Source organism: Opisthorchis viverrini (assembly GCF_000715545.1).
Source record: "Opisthorchis viverrini unplaced genomic scaffold opera_v5_7, whole genome shotgun sequence".
Taxonomy (NCBI): domain Eukaryota; kingdom Metazoa; phylum Platyhelminthes; class Trematoda; order Opisthorchiida; family Opisthorchiidae; genus Opisthorchis; species Opisthorchis viverrini.
In genome coordinates, this window is record NW_008751663.1 from 756,580 (window position 1) to 783,326 (window position 26,747).

Below are 26,747 nucleotides of genomic sequence, written 5' to 3' on the forward strand. Positions count from 1 at the left end.
TCTTAGGACGATCATCGGAAAGCTAACTGCTCATTCAATCAGTATGAGAGTTCCGTTTGTTCTCATCGTCAACCACCTAGCTGTAGTCAGTCTATGCTATCTCTACAATATCTTTTTTCAATGAAAATCGCGAATTTCAAGCATGCTAGGTCAAGTAGAATAATTTTCAAGCGATTCCGGCCGATCCACCTTGATGTGAACAACTTTACCGTATAATTCCAAGCATTCAGTAGTGTGATCATGGGAAACGTTCGTCGCAGTCAAGCTGATGAATTGTGGTCTTGGAGAAATCTATCAATATCAGGGAACCCCGCAAGTGGAGTGGACAGTTCGATATCTGTAAAACCTCCCAACTTCGGTTCCTCCTCTTCGTATCGTTTAGTTCTCATTCCACCACAGGGGCATGTAGTTTCACTTTTAATGGAATTCCCTAAGCAACCAGTATTCTATTTCCGTGAGGTTTGTCACACTATTTATCCACGTTCTGCCAATACCTACTCCATCAGGTTTGTACCATCCCCGCGGAAAAGTTCAACCTATCCAAAGTCAACGGGTCCACGAAAGCGTTACAAGCTCTCCTGAACAGTAATCCAATAAAACTGTCACCTGAAACGGATGATGCTTCAACCTCCCTGAATGGTCCCAATGCTAGACGAGCGGCGAAATCCCGTGGTCCACATATCAAGAAACGTCGTCAAGATTTACTCAATGCCACTGCAGCGGAGGATTCTGATTTGTCTGCATGCCAGTCGGAACCAGAGGTCGGGGACCAAGAGTTTTTTGAAGGTGCAGCTGTCAATGGTACACAGGAGAACCAGCGTTGGTATTCCTCGTCTAACGCCTACATGGTTTTTTACGAGTCCATTGACGAGCAATCCGCCGAGCCGAGTGGGTTTTCCTTTGGAAAATTGTAGCAACTCGGACACCATCTTGCCTAGACATGAATACTTGGTTTTTTACGAGTCCATTGACGAGCAATCCGCCGAGCCGAGTGGGTTTTCCTTTGGAAAATTGTAGCAACTCGGACACCATCTTGCCTAGACATGAATTCATAACTTGGTTTTTTTTTGTGTGTGATGATTTTACTGCATACGGTTATGTTCTCATTTTGCTACACTTCAGTTGTTTGCATTCCCGATCACCTGCGTCAACTGGTTGAAGATGTCAATTCCTCCAAACGCGAAGAGTTGTATGCCCAGCAGTCTGCCAGGGTATGTTCTGTCTGTTTGCTGGAGCATAAGCTGGCTCTCTTATTTTCGCTTAATGCAACCATCCATACTCAACGATTTCTAAAAATGGCTACCTAGTTTTGTATCTAACGTCGAACGCCGCAGATGGATTTGAGGCAATAATGAACGACGTCCTGTTCGATGGTAAGCAACCAACTTGCTTCATCTTCGTGACGGCGCTGGCCTCGAAATCATATATTCATCTGATCTGTATGTATTCGTACACTGCAATCGTTTTCGGTGGATATGTCGGCTAGTTTTAACATACCATAATAGTACTGTCTGGTGCTCGCACAGGGGCTTCACAGAGCCGTGTGATGGGGGTTCTGATCATTCTGACTCGTAAACAAGGCATGAAATTTCCAATCGGTCAAGCTGGTCGCATGATAACCTTGGGAAAAGACACTACGAGCGTTAGTGGAACACAAATGGTTTGGCTGCTAGCCCCTAGTGCTTGTGCGTTGAAAGCATCGCCTTCACCATGCGGGTGTCCTGATTCTTGTGAATATCAAAACGATTCAACATTAGTCAAACCGTTAAGCCATCGCATCCAATGGATGGCTATTTTCCCGTCATCTCGTCACCTTCGCTGAGCTAAACTACAGCGGTTGGAACCAGTGTATCTTAGTCCACCGTTGACAATTTTGATTTACGGCAATTACGTTTTTGCGCAACTTTGTTACTTCTTGGCTGAAAGATCAGCAGAGTATCTCGGTTTCCGTGTCATATCACCACTGATTCATGATTGCCAATTGCCTTCAGGTGATTGATAGACGACGAGGGCATGAATGCACCGTACATGGCGCACTATGTGCTCTCGTGATTCCGAGTGGCCCAAGTGACTGACTGACGATTGTCTTCAGCTTAAGTGAGATGGTTCAAGTGTTTAGAGCGTGATTTTACTGACCGGAAGGTCCGTGGTTCGAACCCAACCTCTACCTCTCGACTTTCCCTGTCTAGGGTTGGTCAACCTGGCATTATCCCAGCCCTCGTGCTTCTTTCGGGTAGCATGGCAGCTAGGCACCGGAAGGGTGTTACAGCTGAATGATGTTAGCCCATCCAGTGGTATATGTGCAACATGTACCTGTTAGGATTCCGCTCATGACATAGGAGAATGTCTTTCCGTCTTCAAAGATTGAGCTGTTGCTGTATTCTTTTTCTCTCTCGGTGCTGTGGTTCAATGTCAGCGCTCTTACGAATAATGATTTTGTGATCTTCCGCACCTGTTTCGCTTGCGTAATGGTTCATACACACGCATCATTCAGTCTTGTGTATATCTCCGTCGAGTTAATTATACAGGAAGTTACTGTGTTTTTTCTTTTTCCTACTGTGAAATTGTTCAATCGATACTGAACTAGCCCCTATGCACAAATGACCTTGACAAGAGCACTTATCTTGGCTTAAGGGTAAAAACTATACGTAGGATCTGTATCATTATTTCCAAATTCGTATCATTAGTTGATTTTGTCTTCGACCGCTCGACACTTCCCTTTCTGTTTCTAACGTCTTTATCCTATCCCTTATCCGACCTCTTATTTTCAGTCCAAGCAGTTGTCGGCACTTCGCGAACTACTACAGGATATCTGGCCACCAGACTTCAATTCAGAATCACTAACCCCAGATACACTCAAGTCTTTCTCACTTGTGCCTACTCAGTGGTTGAAGGAGTGGCTCAGTAACCCTGAGCAGGCGGCCCCTGACCTACCTAAGCAGCCAGATACGTCCGGCGCAAATGTGGGAACTTCAAACGGACCAATCTCCTGTATATTTCCCTTTTGTGAACATGGACGGGTTCCAATTGACTTGGACAGTTCAACATATCGAGCAGTATCCACTGCCGGTCTTCGAAGGAGATTAGCTGATAGCATCTCAACTCCATCACCTACCGATTCCAATGAGAAGCTGGACCAAACGTTAGTAATCTTTTCTTGCTTTAGTATACCTGTAATTTTGGTCTGTTCGATAGACACTGGTCCATCATCAATTACCGCATTAAAGAACAACCCAAAGCGATATTCCTCACCAAGCACGTCTCACGCGACACTATGTCGTATAACGGGTTCCACCAGAGCCAAGAATAAGCGCTCGAATCTTAGAGATACTGCTCCTCAGGAGGCATGATGATGAGGTTTTCCTACGGTGCATGCAAAAATAGGATCTCAGAGTCCCATCCGCTTTTTGAAGAGGTTAACTTGACAGGGGTAATAAGGTCGATAAATGTGTGCACCAAGTAAACGAGTTTCTAACGGCGTTTCTAACGCATTCCCATTCTCGTTACTCCATTCATTTGCCCTGGAGTGCAATTTTCGAATGCCAACACATCACTGCTCCGGGGGATTTTCGTTCTTTTTATGGCGTGTGCGTGCGAGTGCTGCACAGTTTAACCCCCGTAGAGAGCGACCGGAAATAGTTTATTGGAAATGGACTCCCGAGATTGTCTTGTCGGTTAATAGAAGTCCCAGAAGACCTAAAATAGACCTCATTTGAGGCTGGTTTCAGGAGATGGACATCTGCGTTGCACATTAACTCTGGGTCGATATATCATTGACCACAAATACTCTTGAAACAATCCCAACACGCTTGATCGCTTTTCCTTTCTAATCGTCCAGCTGTAACACCCTTTCCATGCCTGCCATACCACCCGAAAGAAGCACGAGGGCTGGGATAATGCCAGGTCGCCCAAACCTAGACAGGGAAGTCGAGAGGTAGCGGTCGGGTTCGAACCATGGACCTTTCGGTCAGTAAATACACGCCCTGACCATACCCATCTCATTTTTCCTTTAGCTGTAAACGTGTCCGGGCTGTCTGCAATCTGTGGGTGATTTCCAGTGTTTGGTGGTCCTCAGGTGACCTAAAGTAGCATATTCGTAGCGTAGATCGATGGGAATCCATAATGATTAACCAGTTCGAAAAATCATCTGAATTTATTAAGGGCAATCCTCAAGTAAGGGACACTCTAGGGATATAACCATTGTCCACATTGTCTACATGGTCTCGCAGACTAACATCTAAGTCCACAAATATAATCAATAAGCTTAGCTCGAGTTGAATTACGAGAAAAGAACCTTTAGCAACACAATCATTGATCTCTAAAAGTGTCCGGTTAAAACCGCGCTCTGATGATATCACTCCGGTCGGTGACAAAATGTTTGCAACCTATTTACCGAACTGGGCGAACAGATCAACGGTCACGTGACCGACCGCCATGTGTTCTCCGTAGCTCCGATCAGTCTATATCTCCGTTGATCTGAGTCTTGTTTCAGTTGGCTGTGAGTTCTACTCTGAACGGCAAATGCGTGACTCAATCGACTATTCCGATTCCCATTATCTGTCGTTTTACGAACATCCGATTGAGTCGAATGTATATCCGCTCGATATGGATAAAATGAGTGTTGAAAATTAAAATAACTCGAATGAGCCTTCGTTTCATCTGGAAGAAAACAGCGTATTTCGGCTGAACTATGTTGTGTCGTGGAAACAAGCATAGCTTAGATTCTTTGTCATCTTTTGACTCGCGGTCTGTCTTCTTAAGTGTTTATCGAAATGTCCGGTTGAATAACGTTGTCAGGGATGTGAATTCGTCCGCTCTCGAGTTCACCGGACAAAGCAACTTATGTGTAAAGTTGGCTAGAAACGTTCGCCAGAATGTGACCCATTTCCTGTTTTAGAGTACTTCTCGGCCTCTGGCAAGCCTGTTTACTGTCGCTTTTTCGGGTCATCGAGCATCCGCAATTCTAGTGAGGACCTCAGGGCCCCCAGAATAAATTCATAAAATGTCTCCCCTTGCTAGATGTGATTTTCTTTGTTCAGTAAATTTATTGTATTTGTTTGGACGGGGCATGGCACCGAAAGGGTGCTTTGAATAAACGATTCTATTTGTTACTGACAAAATTGTGACTAACGGATCGGATGTATCAGACAGTCTACTCCCATAAAGTAAGATACTTCACAAACAACGTTCAGGTAAAGTTCGACACCTACAAGAACAAGAAAATCACTGTCTTTGTGGGCATTTTCCCTTCAGGCCTTCATTGGATGCCGCATCCAACAGATCCTTAGTGGATGTTGAAGCATGCGCAGCACCTTCGGAAGCAATCGTCTCACAAAGGCATGTGTTTTCCCATCCAGAGAATCCGTGATAATAAGGAGCCGATCTGGAACTCATATAAAGCGCCATCCTTAGCTTGAACGATGCTCAGGATGCTCTTTCAAAATGTCAGTTGGAACCTGCAGCGGAAGCGTGGAGATCTATGGGAGACTCTTGCTATATCAATGAGCGTCAGGCAAGGCTGTCCTCCTACACCTTTCCTCTTCAACATCTTCACTGATATGATTATGAGACACTCTCTTCCAGCCTCTATTGCATGTGGGGTCGAAATGCTCGCAGATATCGACTACGCAAACGACATAGTTCTTCTGTGACCTGACGCCATTGCGTCACGTCCAAGACAACATTAAATAATCCAAATCACTCTGCCCACGGTTTGGCATGCACTTCACATCTGCAAAGTGCAAAGATTTTGTGGGCTTTAGCCTTGCATCACGCTTGCGGATGAGCCTATTGATTTCTAAGGTAACTGTCTTCAGAGCATTGCCCGAGTCTCGTGGAAACACGGGATCAGTACTGCTGAAAGGTCGAATGGTTTTCGGAAGAAATAACTCGCCCAACGTCGATGAAAGCAGATCAATCTCCGTGGGCTGGGCTAGCTTAGTCACATGCTCCATATGCCAGTTTACTGACTTCCTCAAAGAGCCCTTTTCACACGACCACGCGAAGGGTGAAACTGGGCTAGAAGAGGTCAAACCATAAATTGGTTTTTACACAGTAGTTATATCAGCTACCGCCCACAATGAGTAGCTATCTATCCCACCTCCCCAAATAATCGGTAAACGATACTTTGCCAGCTATAACCATTGTACTACAAGTATAGTTAAGGATGATAATGGCGATGTTCAAAGCGATCTTCTTTTCGATTCAAATATGGCCTGAGGAGGATACCCATTCTGTGACGCGAAGTCTGGATGGTTATACAAGCCCCATTGGGGACTTGTTCACTTTAAGCCTCTGTTTTCCTATCGTGGTGTCTCAATACTCATGCCAAGACATCTGACCGGAACACTCCACAGTGAGATTTTACTACTCAGTCCGGTGAAAAATTTACCCCTGACACACCTTTAGCGACAGAATTAGTGATATTCCGAATAAGCGCGATTCCCCAAAATCTTTGCTCTAGGAATCTGGGGGCACGGTACTAGGTCCTCTGCACAGACTCTAGATGATGTGTTTTGTGAACCGCAGGCAACTTGGCTGATTGTGACTTATTTTCATCAGTAATCACTTCAACCCGACGAAAGCTTCAAAAGTAGCTTCCTGATACTGTCGCTCACGCAACCATGGTCACTCTTTCAACCGGGAATTGCATCTGTTAAATTGGTTTAGCAGGCCTGTTTTGTCTACTGTTTGCAGGGGTTCGCATATGGGGAAAGTCACTGAGACTGCTTTCTCGAACGCGGTTTTCTCGGTACTTGCCTTTAGTGTTCAGTCTCCCCTCGTTTTCCCACTCAGCTTTGTTATTCTCTATGCATCTCTTGTGATTTCTCCGCTATCGTTTTCTCCATCAGGCTACAGTGTCTTCAACCTTGCCGTGACTGTATCTGTCACAAAATGGCTCTGTTCCAGCTGGAACAGGCCATCCGCACACTTTCCAAAGAATTAGATGCCTTTCTTCGTGGCAAGTCAGTTCCTCAGGTACCTCTTGCTACCACCGGAACATGCAGTTCTCCCGTAGAGGTAAGCGGAGTGTTTTTGCTCCTCTGTTTTCATCTAAGGCATGCTCGACCCTAACATAAATTTGTGTACTTTTGTTTGTTTTTTCATCGATATTCCCGTTGTGGTGCTCGGGCCGGATTAGAAGAAGGGCTGAAAAATTTTCTGCCAAAAATCTGAGACAGAAAAGTGCAAAACGTAGTAGGAAAGAACCTTTACGAAGCTGGTGAAAGTAATTGTATCTGGTAGCTTTCATTCGAATATGGGCTATCCTCTCTCTGAATACCCGAGTAGAATATCGATTGTTAAAGACAATTTAACAGCTACGCGTCTTTTTTGTTCACTTTCGCACATCTACGGATCGCATCGATAGCAGGCTGGATGTGTCATTCTTCGAGTATTTCACTAATCGTCACATTCTGTCTTTGAGCCTGATACTACTATCAATGTTTCAACCTCTCTCATAAATGGTGTCTTGTCAGCTCCCGGTTGTGGACGTTTGTTCAAAGAGATAACTTGTTTATTCGCTCAACTGGCGCGTTATTCACAGTTCTCAACCAAGTCCCTGTCCCCTCTGATCAGCCTATTTAGGAAATACAAGAACTTCAGTGCAAGTCCTCTTTGGCTATCGAAATACTCGCCAGGAGGTGGTCCAATTTTCTAACAAATTCAGTTCTGTTCAAACCCAACAGCCACATTCATGTGGACAGATTGCTTGGCAGGGGACGAACAGAATGCCACTGCATGCGGTATAGGTTTGACCGTAACCTGAGCCGTGAGCAACTGATTCAACAGGCATAAACCCATATCTTAAGTTTAGTTTCTTTACCTGAGGGATAGCTGTGGACATTGAAACTAAGTTTGTAGGTAGGAAGCCGCCTACCCGTCTAATCTTACGATGGGTTGTGCTCTTCAGCGTCATCCTAACCAGTCTCATTCAGTAATTAACTCACTGACCCTATTTCATTGTTGCTATACTGCAGTCTTTGCAAGAAAAACCGCGAAAAATAGAATATTCGATGCAAGTGAAACATTCTCCACTGGCGAATTTCCCAAGTAGGGAAAGGCTTTTGGATTAACAAAGACGTTTGTGTGCTGTCGGTTCTACTCGCCTTCCAGGATGGGGACCGGGTGATCCTCACTGTGCCTGGTTGGAGACACTACAAGATATGGCTGTCAACCGATATTACCGGCGGTCTTGTTGTCAGTTCCTATCCAGACTGCCTGAATGAGTGTTTGGAGATGTAGGCACCTCGGAATGATTGTAGTAAGCGAGCACTAAGTCCCTTCCCCGTCCACCTTTATTCTTTTCTTCACAATAAGGCTTTCAATTGAATCATGGTTGTACGGCAGAGAAGCATGGGTGTTGAACACTGATGCCATGCTGTCGATGATGATTGCCGTTAACACGCAGGTTCCGCAAATTTCAGTGACGGCATTTATGCAGTCCCTATTGTCTGTGATGGGCGGCGTCACGATATAGTTTTCCAGATGTTTTGATATCGATTTCAGGCCAAGGGGTAGTTAGAATTGATCTGGGGTCGGGGCACAACTCTGCGCTCGACCACAGTCTGTCTTTGATTTGGTGGTGCATGTCCACCGCCACTCGTTCATCAGAAGACAGTTGGGTTTGTTGCCGAAATGGGCTAGGTCACTGTAAAATTTAGGCTCCTCGGTAGCATAGATCATCGTTCGCTCCTTAGGAATGTCGCAGAAGTGTCGACTGTAGTCATTGATGGGTGTGTAGGAGGTGCAATAAAACAGATATATGGTAATCCGCCCACAAAGAGAGAAAATCTACTCTCATAGAATGGTTCCAAAAGCGTTTTCTGTCCCATCCGCAAAACTTCTCTCAATATAGACCATGACATTCCTTCTGGGGGAGGTATTGCGCATGAATTTCATTCACTGAAGTGAGTTTGTTTGACTTCGCCCAAATATGTTCCGTTATTTTCAATCTGCTGGTCAGTCGTCAGAAGAACAGCCAATGTACTACTGGGTCGGAAGACGTTCACTTCGTCAATGGCGCAGCATGGCTCGTGATTACGTTAGTAGAATGTATGCCGCTGTGCAAACACTTGACCAACAGAAACCTCCTAACACAACATTCAATTCCGATGCTCTCTGCTCCCACGGGAAACTGCGTTACAGCTCAAAACATCTTCGCTGCATTCCAGCAGAGTTATGGCATTCTCTAGTCGCCTTATTTCCCGCCGCAGAGACCATCCCTAATTTTCCAGCGATACCCGTTACTAGCCAAAAGTGCCCGGATTGTGAACAGTTGGAACGAAATGTAATGGAGAGAGCAAGCCGAGAGCGCCAAATGCTGTCCAACTTACTTTTACCCTCATCTCGGCGGCAGCTAACGCCTACACTGGACCGATTTCCTCTGGTAGACGAGTCCCTGCTTGCTCACGTCGTCATACGCGATTGTCTTTCCTCGCGAGAGAACCAGTGAGTTGCCACTAATTTCACTATCCAAAGAGATTCGTTTAGCTTAATTCACTACTCGTGACCTTGGATCTTGTCCGAGCACCATATCTGTTTATGCCTAGCCTACACACATTTCCGTACGCTCTTCTCAGCTTTCCTTCGGAGCTATTTGAATCCCACCAGTGGACTTGTTTATCCTTCATTAAGTGTGGAGACACCAATGCCTATCAGACATCTCGGGTGCTTATAGTAGGCCAGGAACCATTTTTAGATTTGCCTGTCACATCTAACCGAACCAATTGATCCCCGTAATCGGTAATGCCATAGGCGTGTTGTGCTGAGCCTCGCGTGCAAACATCTAAACACACTTTATCCCATGTGAATCCAGAAGAATGAGACCAGAGGATGAGAAGGGAGTCAGCATGCCTAACTGATTGTCTGTAGTTGTCAGCTCAGAGTGAGACAGCTATGTGGTTGAAGCCCACAATGCATTCGGATGGCAGTCCGCGACAGCCGTGGGTTGCACCTATGGCTCATTGATGACTCGACAGGTTTGGTCTGTACAGTAATGTTCGCAGAGTAACTTCCAGCAGTCCCGCGGACTCAATACTTCGATACAATGCATTCGGATGGCAGTCCGCGACAGTCGTGGGTTGCACCTATGGCTCATTCATGACTCCACAGGTTTGGTCTGTACAGTACTGTTCGCAGAGTAACTTCTAGCAGTCCCGCGGACTCAATACTTCGATATACAGTGTTAAGATGGACCTAAATCACACTCGCGTATCGCTCCTTATATAGACGTAGTTTGTTTCGCTTTGATCTATATGACGGGAATTTGATCCTAGCATCTTTGCAGATTTGTCTGTCCGACATTCTAAGAATGTAAGATGGATTTTTTAACTTGCTTCGTACAGCGATGTTTCGCCAACTGTATTGACTGGCGATCAGCCAGTCCAAAATGATGAGTTCGAATAAAACTACAGAGGTGCCTACGCCCTCAACTACTCGCACTCGTCATAGTCGTTCGATTCAACGTATTTCGTAGTCCTGAAGACGGTTACCTTAATCTTGGATTGTGTGAACGGTCCGTTGGATAAACTACTCCCTTTTAGTCTGTGTTTCTCCACCCAAGACCGAATACCAAGCTTGTCGTGTTTTGTTATTTTTGATGATTTGAACACATTGTTGGCCCTTAAAACATCTGTAAATTGCAGAAACAGCTATCTTCATAAAGTTGACTCGATGCCATCCGAAAAAGCGTCTCAACCTTCGTCTGAAACAACCAACGAGATCCGAATCCCGAAGGGTGAACAGGAAATCAGCCAACCTCCTCGACTTGCCGTTTACCTCGTGCCGACAGAATTCCTTAATCGGTGGAGACGTTTTGTGAAAAATCCCCAACCAGAAACGGCACCTGATCATCTACCTTCCGGATTGAATGGAAATGGTGTGCTGTGTGAGCACGGCAAGGTAGGTTGTGCAGTTATTACTTCCTCTTCACTTTCCCCGAACTTCTGGTCTATTTTCATTATGTTTATCTGCTTTCTTCACTTATCCACAGCTTACGCGACCTTGGTGGGAGATGGTTTCAGATTCGATCCTCTCTCCGTTGTCCACGTACGAATGGAATGTGTTTCGTCAATTTTATCCTTCGATCGGCTCCATGGACTGCTCAAATCCACAGATAGACTCTTCTGAATCAGACGAAGATGAAAATACAACAGGTTCGAACGCTCGAATCGCTTTTCCGGACCTGTTTGTGCTGCCTAGTGCAGAAAGCAAAGAGGAATGGTCATTGCGTCCAGCCGACTATGCCAGTGTGTGTACCGAATGCTATGCACAACTGGTGGCCCAGCGAAATAGCTACAAAAACGCCCGAATTCGGGTTCGCCTCGTGTCTGGTTTCGAAGAAGCCTACACTGCATGGTTATTGGACCCGCAATCCGGTGAAGACGTTGTGATAACGGAAACACAGAATGAACCAATAAATCATCTCGAGTCCACCCCGCATCAGCTTGTGACCATAAGCGAACAGGTTGGTTTCGGATTCATACAGAAGTACTTTCCAGTTAATAATATTGAGTTAGTTACACAGTTGGCCAGACGGTATAGCCTTTAACCACCGGCCCAAAGGATGCAGGTTCGAATCTCCTTAGAGCTGCGTGAGATGGGCATTGCTGATGATTGCCAACAAAGGTAAAACAGTTGTACAGTGTATCTCGGTTTTACGCAGTCTTGATTGAACTGATAAGATTCGGAGTTTCATCGGCATTCTTTAGCTAGACAACTCTACTTTCGGTAACAAGCCACTGTCTTTATTTTCACTTAGTAGCAGTGCGTGCTAGCTGAATTTGGCCGGATGCCTGAACAAAAATTGACGCTGTGTGAACTTTACTCATCTCGACTGAATGATACAGTTAATGGTATTCCTAGAGGTGAGCCTATGCCGAGCCACACACGCAACACTACTTAAGTATCTCAGTATGAAACTTCGCTGGACTTCGTCTAGGAAAACGGAAAACCTCAATAAAGTCCCTTCTGTCCTGATTCTAAGCCCTTCTGGTTCTGTTTTTCTAAAACCTTTTTGGCGTGCTTGGCGCAGGCCCTTCGAGCGGTGATCTTCCGGTCCATTTGTTTAGGTTTCTGGATTGGTTTCGGTTCGATCTCATGAGCTGTTAATAAACGTTCTCGTCTTGACCGCTTACCCTCGCTTTGAGTCTGTGTTGTGGTGCAGTGTTACCAATTTATCGCCCTGTCCTTTTCTCAGGTGTGCAGCGACCAAGGAAGCAATAAAATTGATGCCTATAACCTGGTGTCTGTTACGTCACATCACCTTCAGTGACCAGGTTATCTTTTGAGTGGCAAATTCCATCCATCATTTACTTGTTTGTCGGACGCTATCCGACCAGCATTATGGTGGTTTACAGCTTAGCAATTCTCCGTTTTATATCGTGCATTCCAAATGACTAATACGTCACTGTTGTTAGGCCCCTAGAGCGCCAACTCAATTGCCTTCGACGATAGTTTGTCTACAGTCTGTTGCTTGTACCCATCACAACTGCCCCTTGAGATAAAGCCGCCTTATGTGGTCTCCTAAAGTTCCTTTTATTGGTCACCCTCCTTCTACAGTAGACTTCGGCTTAATCATTTCAGGTTTATAATAAGTATCTCATTAGGAGGGTAGCCCTGGCTACAATTTAACCTGTAGTCAGGAGTACGGTTTATCATATTTGCTAGTATAGTATCTCGTAAAGAACATAATTGTGAACGAAATTTCAGTCTTCAGCTTGCCCGCCGAACTAGGAGCGAACCAATGAAAACCATATAAACAAGGTATCTTATGTCACTTGGCTTCAGCGCTGAAGCAATCAACATTATACGCTCATCTAATTAGCCTAGTTCGTGTTTGAATGTGTTGAGGCTGAATAAGTTAAGTAACGTCTTTCCTTTCCTTACTGTCGAGCATTTCTACGCATAAGGCATGTGGTTGTTCGCTGTCAGTTCGGTGGACACGTGAGGTCTGAGCATGACTTAAGAAGGCTCACGGAGGCCTTCTGAATGCTGCTGTAGGCTTTTGCACAATGTTTCGCTTGACCAAACGGTACGGTAGGGTTCCTCGTCAGGACATCAAATGCAATCTTCTCGTTTATGGAGCTAGACAGTAGTCTGGAATAGAAGACGTGCGTCCTACTGGTTTAACCCATGTATCTGACTTCATAATTCCCGCACTGTATTTCGTAGACGTGTTTTGTTTGCTATTCTGGTAGTACGACGCATCTCGGGTGTGTCAGGTGTCTTTCTGGTATGTTGTAAGCAATTTATTCCCTGTCTTCTTTCTCAAATACTACAATGACAGCCCACGCCCCCCCCCCCCACACACACACGCACACATTTTTTCAAACTAATGTACGCGATATCTATTTTAATTGTCTTCCGCCTAAACTATGAAGGACGCTCCGGCCGAGATCTCAAGCAGGCTACCTGAAACAGTCCCTACTGAGCGAACTTTCGATGGGGCGTCACAAGCAGAATCATCCTTCGCTTACCAAAACGCAAAACCCTGTGTTGAAAAGCACATGGGCCGAAGGCGCTCAAAAACGGCGAAGCTTGAACAACCGTTTGTTCGACGATCAAACCGACAGCGACTCAATCCGAACGACACTGTGGTGTATGGGAGCAGTGACGATTCTTTGCAACAAATCAAAGTTCAGTTGATGCAGCTGATTGGAGTCACTCCTTCGGACCAACATTTGTTTTATCGAGTAAGTCTTTAGCATTGAAAAAGTATGGATGCTCACCTTTAACCACTGTCATTGCTTTCAAATCGGAAGTTGACTTGCTTTTTAAGGTGTAGTTTTTCCATGGCACACTACAGAAAGGGTTGGTCGTGGAACAATCCCTCTTGTTTTGTGGTGGCTTGCGGGATACCGTAATCCTACTGACTTTCTGGATGCGGTGTTACACTCAGACCTAACGCAATCGACCTAGGAAATCGATACTTCAAGTGGTGTTGCTGAGCGATGTTTTTCCGTCACGTTCAGGCTGACTGATAGTTTGCAACAGACTTCTGCCGATGTTCCTTCCTCGAGTCAATGTCGGGACCAAGGACTTGAGCAGAACACTACCTCGGCTCCGCGCAAACCGCTTGTGACTGTGCATTTATACTGAAACGTCAATCAGTTCAGCCACTACTGATCGGCAAATCCAGTTCAGATGCCGGTCGTCCACTTACCGGTGGAATATGCGACTTCGATGTTGTTGGCCACGCTGATTCCTTCTGAAGACCCCTCGCCGCCAACATTTCATTCAGTGATTTTGTGAAACAGTGCACATCGCAAAAACTAATCGAAAGTCTTGTCATGCGACCAAAGTCTCCTGCAAATCACATGGACTCGAATTCGTTGGCGTACAATACACAACAACGTGGAATTAGTCCAGTTGATGAAACCTCTGACTAAGTTCCTTCTATTTCAGTGACCATCTCTTTGTCAGTTTGAGTTCAGCTGGGATATTGTGCAGTAATCCTGAGGCTTTTCGTGGACGAGAAATTTGAGCGGTGCGGGGTCTTGAAGCTAAATTTACGGTCGTATATTCTTGGGATAATGCACAACACTTGAAAACCAGAGCTCTGAGCAATTCGTGTCTTACTGGGCATGTTTTATAAATGAAATGCCTGAGTATCGCTCTTCCTCATTCAACCTTTTCTTTGCTATGTCAGGCCGCCTTCGGCGACCGGATCCTGAAATAGATCTGAATTCCCAAATGCCTTCCGTATCAATATTTGTGTTTTAACTCACTGTGTTTTAATTCAGGGTGTGGAGTTATCGGACCACTCAAAGACATTGCAAGATCTAAATGTATATGCAGACAGTCTGTTATTCCTATGGACCGACTCTCCCGTATGGACTGGTGGGGTAGAGAATTCCTCTATGTATAAACCTTCGTCTACCCCAGAATCCACCAGCAAGACAGTGACGCTGCCAAGGAACACAACGTGCAAGCCAAACATAGGTAGGTTGCCTCTTTAAAGGTCTTTGAATTCTTTCCTTTCGATTCCGTCTGAAGTTCCCATGCCTCAACATTCTTTCCGTAACGTCCGATTGTTGAGAACAGAAGTTTCGACTAGCGTCTAAAGCCTTGATATGAAGACAGTCCAATGGAATCGAAGATGAGCACTCATAGGTACCCATACATTAAGACGCTCAACTGGGCCATCGGAATGACAAATGACTGCAAGTGCGCCCAATAAAATCGATAATCAACCATATTTTCCAGCATCCCAGTACATTTGGTGTGGAGCCAGTGGGAAAGGTGATAAACGACTAACCGATTCTATCAACTTAGGGTTGATATATGGTAATTCAGGCAATGTGGTTGAATTTTCGTTGGGACAAACATCCCAATTGCAGTCAAGCTTCAAAACAAAGTCTACAAAGTCCTGCTGTTTGGAGCAGAGCGGTTGATATGCTATGCGATAATAACGCCAGTTCGTTGAAATATCGTTTTTATAGGAAAGCGCCACTCATACTTGTATGGCCCCATCAACGGTTCATTTTAGTGACTGGCTCCTTACGGGAATCTCACTTGGACTTCACGCTTATACAAGATTGTTTTGAAAATACCCATAATTTCCTCTCGTTCAGTTGTAAAACCCTTTCGGTTCCTAACTTCCATACCAATAGAGGGGAGCACGAGGGCTAAAACACTGCCAGGTTGCCCAAGCCTAGGCAGGGGGAGTCGAGAGGCAGAGGTTGGGTTCAAACCACGGACCTTCCGGTTGGTAAATTCGCGCTCTAACCACGAATCTTCCATAATCTTCTCTGGAAGATTCGTTATATAAGGATGAATGCCTCGTCATAATACCGACATCACCTTCATTTTGCTTATTTCGGTCGTTAGATCTCAAGACCGTGCGGTATCACCTCTCAAAAGCAATCTCCTCTGGAGGATAGCCAAAGAGAAGATACATACAAACAAACAAAATTGTCTTGTTTTCTTTCTTTTCCATTAAAATGACTGTCATCGTTTCGTCTTAGATTTTTTCGTTGGGATGTCAGCCAATAGTTGACTTCTGTGTACGTCAGTATAAATCTGTTCATCGTAGATTGAATCATGTTAACCGTGTCCCTGTTGATTTGAACTCGTGCTGTTTTTCGTGCCTTATCCTTATGTGTACGGTTGCGCTGTTGGAAATATGCCACTCCACAAAGGACACATTTCGGCCGCCGAGAAAAACAATTTTGTTTATAGCTTGCATGTTGGCCACTTCGACTATCACTAGCATAGGTCATTTAGGATCGCCTGTCCTGTAGAAGCGTTGCAGAATGCTAGGTGATGTGGGCAACGGTGAAGTGTCCATCTTTCAGTAACACTCAACGACCATGGTCCAAGAACGTGCAATTTCTTGTATCCTTACAAGAACAGTCACTCTCGATAATCGAACCCCACTAGAAACCATACGAAAAGCCAACTCTAGTCCTGAAATTATCGAGGCAGCGCCTCGGAATTGCAGTATGCGAACTGTGATTTTGTTGCGTTTCTCGGTTCGCTGTAGCACCATAACACTTCTTCTTTTCTACGCTATTCACAAACCTTCGTTCTTCTCTTCACCTAGGGCCTGTTGAGCTCGGTTTCAAGGGCACTCGTCTGTTGGAAAACTGAAGTCCTACTGATCTGCCAGATCCCGCGTTTTTTACACCCGGAGCATCCAGTGTACATTATTTTTACTTTCTGTTCGTTTTGTGAATAGGATCCATCATATTTTCAGATGTTATTATGACAGCATTCACTTGCCCCCCAACCCGCTTCCCCCGTCCTCCGATATGACAAAGATTTCACCCATCCTAATGTTTGGTCCCTCCTACTCTCGATCCAGATGTGTCATAATATGCAGACCTATCAAACGTTTCTGTTTTTCTTGAAGCAGTTTTAAGTAAATGTTCGGTTCGTTTTCCCTGTAGCCGGCTTAGTACGACGAGTTGAGGGTAAGAAGCAAGACAGTAAAACGGGACATGGTATCTCGAATCTAACACACTTAATTCGGGTTCTTTAGACTCCGAATTGCTGGTGCGGGCCCCAACGGTCGTTTGTTCACGTGTTGTGTGACGTGTTTGGTTGCATACACTTACACCGCACCAATTAGTGGCGAGGTCATCGCCTACACGAACCTCCTCCTAATTACAAACATGCCAAGCCTTAACAAGCAGTCAACAGCAGCACGGCAGTTAAAATGAACACTTCAAAAAAACAGACGAAGTTACGGCAGTTGTGTGAATTTTTGGGAGCTGCGTCCCACTGTATTTAAGCTGCCGAACGCGACTGGCGCCGCCGATGTATTCATTAAGTAGGTTCATTCTCAGCAAAACTACTCCCACATTCAATATGCCTACCCCGGACAGTACTCACAATACGTGTGCTGTATAATGCGGATCACAGCAATCCCTTTCCTCGACAGAGTACCCCGATTGGAATTCAGCATTTCGGGGGATCATGTGCATGAACACACATCGCTGTACCAGGTAGTGGTACATTCCAGACTCAGCACTAGTACTTTCATAGTCCATAGCTGACACTAATTACGGAAGAAGTTTTGCAAGCTTTGATTTGTACGATTACATTCTAGGAACCTCTATCCCAGTGTTTCAATACGGTCTGTGAAGTAAGCGTACCGAGAGAGGTTAAACCATAAGATAGCACCAAGAGACCCTATTGAAATGCATCTTCGTTCGCTAATTTTATCAACGCAGAGGAATTTTCCGTAAAATTCACTCGATGGGACAACGATATGGCATAGAAAAAGCTGAAGATCTGGACTGGTTAACAACTTATCTCTGAGAAGGATCTTTGAGGGGACGACTGGCTGCACAGATGATTTCCGCTGCGACCGTTTTCGGAAGAATAAACATCCATGGACGAAAAAGTATACTTCTTCGGTTCTGTTGTGGTCATTTAATTCCCCCAGAGGATCGTTCAGCTGTAGCACCCTTTCGGTGCCTACCTGTCATGCCAACGGAAGGAGACACTGCCATGTTGCCCAAGTCTAGATAGGAGCAGTCGAGATGCTACGGTTGAGATCAAACCACAGAACGTCTGGTACGTAAGCTTGCGCCTTAACCACAGCTATCTTGAACCCATAGGGTATACACCATAATGGAAAAGCTTAACACCTTGATGAGCTAATCGGGCGTCCTGCTGTATAGATGTCACGATCATCGCTGATAGACTATCCCACCAGAGCAGTAGGTAGGGTCGGCGTGGTTTGGTTGACAATTCAACATGGCGCCACTTTTCGGAATTCATGAGGTGCAATGCAAATTGAGGATAATGAGACCGGAATACTGAATGAAACGGCATTTGATCACCCATTGTATTCTGATATTGTACAGTCCTCCAGGAAGTTACGGGGCCGACATTCTCTAGAATAACTACAGAAATAATGGTTAGAATGAGGTGCTTTTGGACGACAGGTGATGGGCTTTGCCGGGGGGGGGGGGCGGTTCAAGAAGGCTGTAGGCCTATAAACTTACAGGACTGCCGGAACATAGAACGGCGAATAATTGGTGCGACAAACTATTGAGCCGCACCCTGGAATTTTCTCCTCAGAGCAACAAAGTACGGAGCAAAGGTGACTCGCCATGGTTCTGAATGAGATTTATCACGTGGATGTAGCAGAACATGATCGGCGCATGATGTATGTGAACCTTAATGGTTTGTATGGTCCCGTCCAACCTGACTTGATTACAGTCAGGTGAACGTTCCTAAAGTTTCACGATCCTCAAGAAGTCCAATAAAAGGTCATTGGAGGAAAGATGTGTTCCGATAAAACAGCCCATTGCGCGTTTCGCCATGACTGAACTAAAAAGAATTAGATCACCTGGTATTTAATTCGAGATGCACATACTCCAAACACCACACGGTCCTAACCTCACTTGGACGTTAACGTTACGTCACTAGCCGGATACTGTAATCGGTATTCTTTTAAACTAGCGTATCAGAGCAGCCACTAAATCAGCTTTGTAGTCGTACACAGCATCACTGGATAGCTGGCCACGAAACGTCCGCCGATGGAGAACAAGATATGAGCTACCATGTTGTCCTATTGTGGCAGTGAATAGCGGTACTAACCATTCCAGAAACATGCGCGTGTGCATGTACTAGACTATGATTCGCTCATTTTTCGGGCCCCTGAGGCTTTAAATCCAACTCTAAGCGCATCAAACTTGACCGAACATTGTTGCTTGTCATCACTATTACCCAGTACCTTTAGGAGGCGCAAACAGCTGTGGTAAATCTGGAATACTAGAAAACGGGAACGTATCAAATTCAACACCTCTCAGACCAAATCTAGTCTATGCCTTAGAACTAGCGATAAAGATACGTCATCACTCGCGATGAGAGAAAAACTGGACTGATGGGGAGCGCGTGATGCTTACAGAAATGAGTACGGAAGTGGTTCAGTTTGCCTTATCCGATGGGATAGGCAGACTAACATTATATATTGTCATACTCTTGTGCCGTTATTAACGCCACTTACTATTAATAAGAAAATAAAAGAGGCCTCAAAGACAACGCAGCGATTCACACCTTGTACCTCATTAAGCGCTCACCTTAGTCCTGTCGCATGACATCAGTAGACTAGCTAACTTGCATTCTGAACCTCGACCTGATTGAGAATGCGCAGGTGCACCATAACCAAGGCGTGTGCACTTTTCCTAAAAACGGGTTGTCGCTTTAAAACGGTCAACTAGAAACAACCGTCAAACTATCCTTCAGCTACGCAGTTAGGGAATGACGAATTACGTTATGCAAACTTTAAGTAAAATGACTCCACGGCGCACTGGAGTGGTTACATAGTTTTGCCAGTGCTTCGGTAAACAACCCGAAAGGGAGACCAAGAGACCCCTTGTGGGAGGGGTTCAACTTAGCGGATCAGTTCAGTTTCTAAAGACCACTGTAAGCGTCCACCGCGTTACAGTAGAATGCTTCAGTGAATTACACTCCAGCTAGAGTCGTCTAACTATTTGTGTAAGAACACGAACCGTCCATTGGGACCGATTGTTTGGAACCTTTGGAACGCGGTATGCTATAGAAGCATGGTTATCTAAAAGACAACGAATATTGTGCATGAGCATGATGATACTAGTCGCAATTGAGGCACTAATACCGAAACTACCGGACACCTTGGCCCTGCCTCCTGAAATTTTGTGCCTCAAAATGCGGTCAGAACGATCAAGAAATATTTCCATCAATATCAAGAGAAGTCGAAATTTCCCACTTGGATTATAAGAAAGCTAACCAAGATAATGCTGTTTCCATGAGGACGTTGCAGGAAAGCCATGCGTGCTCATTCCCAGTCAAAACTTAATCTTCATGGCCGCATCAGCACGGCAGCAGGGAATAAAATACACATAGGGCTTTTTACCCCGACCAAAAGCTACCAATAACGAGGCCATCGGATTCGTACGCTCCGATAACCCAGTGCAATGTACCGGCTGAAACTCCTATGCACGAAGTGTGACCATACCACGAAGGCCAAAATAAAGCGAGTCTTCCTAATACGATTGACTGTAAGACGAAGCAGTCTGGAGATAAAGTCATGCCATAGGTACATAAAGGCAGTACAGTGCTTTATCCAGGCATATTATCCGGCATATTCATGTTTCATAAAAATGTGAGATCTGGCAACATTCATCCTTTCCAAAAAGGATGAGACAGTTGTACAGTGCTTCTCGGTTTTCCAGCAAAGATTGGTATGTCATTTGTAACAGACAAACTAAACCGGACTGGACCCGTTATGAAGACCTACGAGGCCATTCTTGCGGTTGTATGAGGTAATTAAAGCGCAGTTAGGTTGACTTAGAGCTGCTGAGGTTCATTTAGGTGACCGGCTTAAACTGGAATCCAGACACAAGCACATCAACGCCTACTGGGGCTATGTAGTGATCACCAGTCGTATTCGTGCAGCGCTAACTCCCGAAACAGCAGTAATCGCTAGGCCACATCGGGCCTTGCGAGTCAACTTCCAACGCATATACGGTAGATCACTATTAGCTTTAGGTAGCGTGGCTTGATTCCTGATCGTCACTCTGAAACATTTTGAAACAGTTATATGGATCCTGATCAAGCGCTTGTTGTCGCTGCTTCCCTTTGTGCTTTTCGAGGATGAGTCCAGGGTAGTGTCCATCTTCTAAATCACAGTGACAATTACAGAGGAATTAGCTTGACCATCGTGAATAAATACTTAGATTCGCTTGTTTTACGTCGTCATAGGAGAGCAGGCGAAGACTTACATACCTGGGTAGTTGTATTAGCTCTAACGGAAGTGTCTGATGAAGTCACGTTGAGAATCTCATAGGCTCGAATCGCGTTTGCTAATTTCGGCCACTAGTGGCATCCAAAAGGCATATCACTAGATTTTAAGGGTCGCGTGTACTAGGCTACAGTAGGGCTGTGTTGTTGATGGGTGCGAGATGTGGCCTCTGCGGACAGATGATGTGAGGCGTCTCCAGGTTTTAGACCACCGATGTCTCAAAAACGTCGCTGATTTTGGAAGGCGTAAGCATTAATAACCAGATGCTTAAAAAACGGGTATTTGGCTGCGCGGCAGGCAGTCCAATCGGGGAAAACATCCAGCGTCAGCGACTACGACGGCTCGTTCATGTGCTACGCATGCCGAAACACTCTACTGAGACGAATGTTGTTCTCCCTACTCCTTCAGAATGACGCAAACCGCGAGGCGGACAACGCATGACTTGGCAGAAAGGGCGTAAAAGAGATCACGAAGAGTTTGGGTGTTGTTGGTGTCGTACGCCTTCAGGATGAGATTCCGTGATCTCACGTGTGCTTGGCTCGAGACATTGTAAGAAATGGCGGCTAATCGATGTCAGTGGCGTTCGTGCTGTCCGCTTCTTTCCAAATTGTCTGATTGAGCGCTTGGAGGTGCATACACTTCGGAACGCTTGACGTAGGTCAGAACTAGGTCTCCTCCCTCACACCCTTTTTCTCTTCTTTCCACTCTAGGTCTTTAAATGTAATTAAACGAACCTTGTGGTTGTATGGCAGTGAAGCAGCAGTGACAATACTGATGTTGCTGTCTTTGATGAGGATCGTGATGATGATTCGAGGATGTCCGACCAGAAACGAGCTGCGTGAATCACATCTCCACAGTCCGACATATGGTACAGCGATGACATGCAATCGAGCACCCTATAGTCTTCGTGTTACTTGACTCAAAGGCTCCGTTCAATTTTACGACAGGTCATGTCCTATAAGTCTATGAATATCGGAAACTATTTCATTTACGTACTTTTGGGCGTGTCGAAGTGCATGGTGACCAATCTAAAATTTCGCTATAAGCAGTGATATCCCACAATGTCGCCCTGTCGCCGTTTTAGTCTAATTTCGCCGGAGCATGCAGAGTCCCCAACCCCAGTGTTCATATCTTTGATCGAGAAACTTGTCGACCTGGAATATGCAGACATTGTTACCAATTTCTGATAAATGGAAGAAAGCGCAAGCTTTCCTGTAAAAAAGTTGACCAAGGTCATCCAGTTCTTCGGCATATGCCACGCGCCCACAAAATACAAGACATGCTGCGAGACGTACAGTCTGAACAAGTCCTAAGAACGCCATGAGATACTGGAAGTTGTGAACCATTACACGCAAGATAGATAATAAAAGATAATCGTCCAGCTGTAACACCCTTTTGGTACCTAGCTGCCATGCCACGCGAAGGAAGCACGAGGGTTGGGATACTGCCAGGTTACCCAAACCTAGACAGAAGGTGAGATGCAGAAGTTGAGTTCGAACCGCAGACCTTCTGGTCAGTAAATTCACGCTCTAACCACTGATCCATCTTGCCCCCAAACACTACGTGTCTAGGAAGTTGCATTAGGTCTGCAGTAGCGCGACAGACAAAGTCAACGAACGAGTCTCAAAAGCCAGCATTGTTTTCGCTAACTTGAGCCCCCTGTTGTAGCAAAATGGCAAAAACTGAGTCTCAAAAATGTCCATACCAGGCTAACATGCGGGCTATATTATCAGACGGCTTCAATACTCGGTCACTTCGGGTGGAGGCTCTGGGGTACCTTCAAGTCCATGACCAGCGAGTTACCATAACTTTGGCCGGAATCGGCTGGAACCAGCGAATTCGAAATGATGTGATACGGTTTTTGATGAAGCAGAGCACTTCTTTCAAAGAATCTATTCAACACGTCTAGCTAGGATGGTTGGGTCAAGTGTAATGCATGCTGAGGCGCCGACTGTCGAGACGACCGCTGTTTTCCATGCCTGGTTCGGAATGAGGGAAACCTAGAGATGGACAGAATGGAATGAATGATGTCACGAAAAGTAGGCGCCGCTCCCCTTCCACGACAGTGTCCGCATGACTCAATTTGTGCTTAGCTGTAGACACTGAACAACGTGGCGGCTAAAGGATGAGTCGCATTCGTGCGGTCATTTTCTGCCCAAGGCGTTTGGCTGAATTGAGACGGTGGATAGCTCTGAATCCCTTTTTTTCATTTCAGTTATAAAACGCTCTCAAATTACACTTTATGGTAGTAGGACACCAGTGATCTCCTGTGTTGATGTAACCGATGCCGGTAATAACGAACCTGCTGTCAGCACTATAAGCTCTTCACGTTGGCAAGCGCTCGATAGGTGGTCCTTCGCAAAGATGATGAAACTGAACGCGTCGCTCTATCTTACTACTAAGATACTGCCATTCTCCTTAACGGATGGGCAGGAGAGACTGTCTTTCTATCGATATAATAAAAAATTGAGGTTCCTGTGGAATCAGTTTGTGCACAAGAGTTTGCGTTCATAGGCAACCCACCCGGTGCTCACAGCTGTGAAAACTGGTCGCCTTGAGCACAAGAACTTCGTACACTGAACACTTTTTTCACTGCTGATATTTAAAGCTCATTATGGACAACCAAAGACCAACCAACGAAAAGCTCAACAGGGTGGTTAGAGATAAAAAAACAAATCGCTTAGCTAAAACACCATTTCGGTGCCTAGCTGCCATGCCACTCGAAGGATGCACGAGGGCTGAGATACTACCAGGTTGCCCAAGCCTGGACAGGGGTCGTCGAGAGGCAGAAGTCCGGTTCGAACCACAGGCCTTCCCGTCAGTAAATTCGCGCTCTAACCACTGAGCCACCTCAATGATTCAGGCTACGGCGATTTCCATGGCCTGGTCACGTGCCCCAAAGGCAAAAAACAAGCTTTACATACCACTGGAGCTGCCGCCTTCAGGGTGGCATGGCTCGAATGGGGAAGTGGCATCGACAGCCATGTTGGCTATGCTGGTCACCTGATTTTTACCGTTTACAGTGCTTGCTGTGTAAAACGTCGCGGTATGCTTGGTTGCCGTGCACATACAAGGGAAAGCTAGTGGGCTAATACAATCTGTTACATACCGCGACGTTTTACCCAGCAAGCACTGTAAACGGTAAAAATCAGGTGACCAGCATAGCCAACATGGCTGTCGATGCCACTTCCCCATTCGAGTACGCGGTTTATGGAGCTTACCGCTGACGGATATATTGTATGCACTAAATCTGGCTATTCAAAAGGCAACTAGATTTTCACCTCCAGGCGTCGTATTTCAGTCGACAACCGCACCATCACTGTTACGCTTTTTGGAACAAGAGAAGACAGCCTAGAAATCCCACACCAACCAACGGAACCAAATAAAACCCCTTCCCACGACGAAATTCAACATGGAACACAAAAGCGCAGGTTCGCAGGATACTCCGGACTCATTATATTGCCCCATCAGATGCGTAATCCAGACTACAAGAACAAATAGGTTTTGAACGCTTCCCAAAGAGAGTGAAGTTGCTAAACGGTTCAAATAAAGGGGCACTCAACTGCCACAACTCCAAGAGCTCTCGAAGCTGCTCAGACACTCTCGGCTCTAACGGCCATCACAGTGTCCACTGAGGAACACTAAGCGTACACCCAATTTGGAGTTGAGACCGTCCTCCCCCCATTCGAAGGGGACTACACCGGCGAAACTATACGTCGTCCGACAATAGTCATGCACAGGGCCCAGCATGTAATCAGGTCAGTCTCTGTTCACAGGATGAATCACACTCATTTACCAGTTTGTTAAATTCTACACCGTCTACCGGTTCGTGTAGATGCAACGCCACCTTTCTAGGTGGGACGGAAAAGAATTACGTCTGAGTGCCTCCGAAAGCGGGAAGGCAGGTGAACCGATCGGTCGCAATGACGCATCAAACTTGTTTTCAACTGCACATACCACGTAAAATATCTGAAGCTGAGCATAGGCCGAAATGGCCCTCTAGAAGCTTGAATCTAGTCTGACAGAACAGTGTCAGCTGTTTTTAAAGGGTGTACAAATGTTTTCATTTCGAAGCACTTTCTGAAGTTTAATCGATGGACAGACGTAAGACGCCACCTTTAAACGAGCCAGGAAATTGGTACCTTAAGTCCCCCAGGTTACGTATTCTAATTTGACGCATAACCGCCACTGACCAAACCATCAAGACAAAATAAAAAGTTTCACAAAATATAATTTGGAATAAATCGTGCAGTTATCATCGATGCGAGGTTATCCGAGCATCTCAGTCAGAATCACATGAATCAATCGTATCAGATGGATTTAACTGTTTCTCCAAAATGTAGGCGGTTTGTGGTTGTACACTTCGGTAGTATCCCTCTACCTGACCAGTGATTTCAAAACCAAAATGCTTGTAGAAAGCGACTGCAACATCGTTCTCAACATGCACATGCAGATAAATGCTTCTGATGCTCCCGTGTTTATGGCAGAATCGCACAACGTGCTTTAACATAACGGTTCCTATCCCCAATCCTCTGTAGGGTGCAAGGCATCCAAGTGTCATGATATAGCACTTTTTAACGACAGAACTCGGTGGGGCAGCTACATCATCAGTTCCAGATCCTTCGGGTTTAACAGAAACATTGTCAACGCGGTAACTGACAGCTCCAACAACAATATCATTGAAATATGCCAAGCGACACATATGACTATTTTTAAGGACATCAGTGTAGAACTTTTCTGTATAGGAAACTGGAAACACAACTTGATTAATCAGCCGAAGTTGTTTGATATTGTGCTGAGTGAGCTGGCCCAACTCAATGCGGTAAAGAGCCGGATCAAGTTTCTTCTTAACACGGAAGGGCACATCTTGAGTGACAGCAGGAGCTACGCTCATGACGGACGCAGTCTAAACTGCGGACGCAGCGTTGGACTAGGGCAAAAGGTTGGTCTTCCAATGACCCCCTTTTTCTGATTGGCTGTTACGCTCATCCAGTTCATCCAAGCGGTTGCAGACAGGGTGCTCAGCATTCGCACAATGGAACTGAAATTCGGAAACCTGCGACATATCCCTAATGGGCTAAGGCAATGAGACAATTAAATTCAGAGGACAAGTATAAACTTTTGAGCCTAATCTAGGCGTCCCGAGGTCTCATCGATGCTGGGAAATTGTTCCACAAGACTTTCGCCAGAGGTATGATTGCCTCAGTGGACAATGTAACTTATTGAAAAAAATGGAGGTAGATTATAATGATTTTATGTTTGAGCACAAATGCAACAAAATGCAACATTTTGGCTGGAAATTTTTCCAATTTTTCTCCAGAGGCTTTCCGGCTAAGAGCATTGTGTGGCTAATGGGCCCCATGATAGACATAGAAGAAAAGAGTGTTTTTAGGACGACTGACTGGATCCAGCCGTGCAGTTGGTCTCCTGTAATGAGTAAACGTGTGTGTCATTGAACTCATATAAGATCACAGGAGTTATTAGGCAGATGAGCTGTCTCTCCCAA

At 45.5% G+C, this 26,747-nt stretch overlaps 2 protein-coding genes across 2 annotated transcripts in view; one reads left to right on the plus strand and one right to left on the minus strand.

The window, feature by feature from the left end:
- Positions 1 to 16,819, plus strand: part of T265_12610 (hypothetical protein) — a gene marked incomplete at both ends in the record, with an annotated part of 32,153 nt that extends 15,334 nt beyond the window's left edge. The window contains 10 exon segments of the mRNA XM_009164619.1: positions 507 to 888; positions 1,123 to 1,211; positions 2,772 to 3,142; positions 6,852 to 7,020; positions 8,966 to 9,450; positions 10,647 to 10,902; positions 10,994 to 11,467; positions 13,383 to 13,694; positions 14,745 to 14,943; positions 16,547 to 16,819. Coding sequence (XP_009162883.1) covers positions 507 to 888; positions 1,123 to 1,211; positions 2,772 to 3,142; positions 6,852 to 7,020; positions 8,966 to 9,450; positions 10,647 to 10,902; positions 10,994 to 11,467; positions 13,383 to 13,694; positions 14,745 to 14,943; positions 16,547 to 16,593 — 2,784 coding nt within the window.
- An 8,704-nt stretch (positions 16,820 to 25,523) lies between these two features.
- T265_00693 (hypothetical protein) lies at positions 25,524 to 26,135 on the minus strand (the record flags this gene model as incomplete). The annotated part of the gene is made up of 1 exon (XM_009164542.1): positions 25,524 to 26,135. One exon carries the CDS (start codon positions 26,133 to 26,135, stop codon positions 25,524 to 25,526), a length of 612 nt encoding a protein of 203 aa, XP_009162806.1.
- Positions 26,136 to 26,747: the final 612 nt, after the last annotated feature.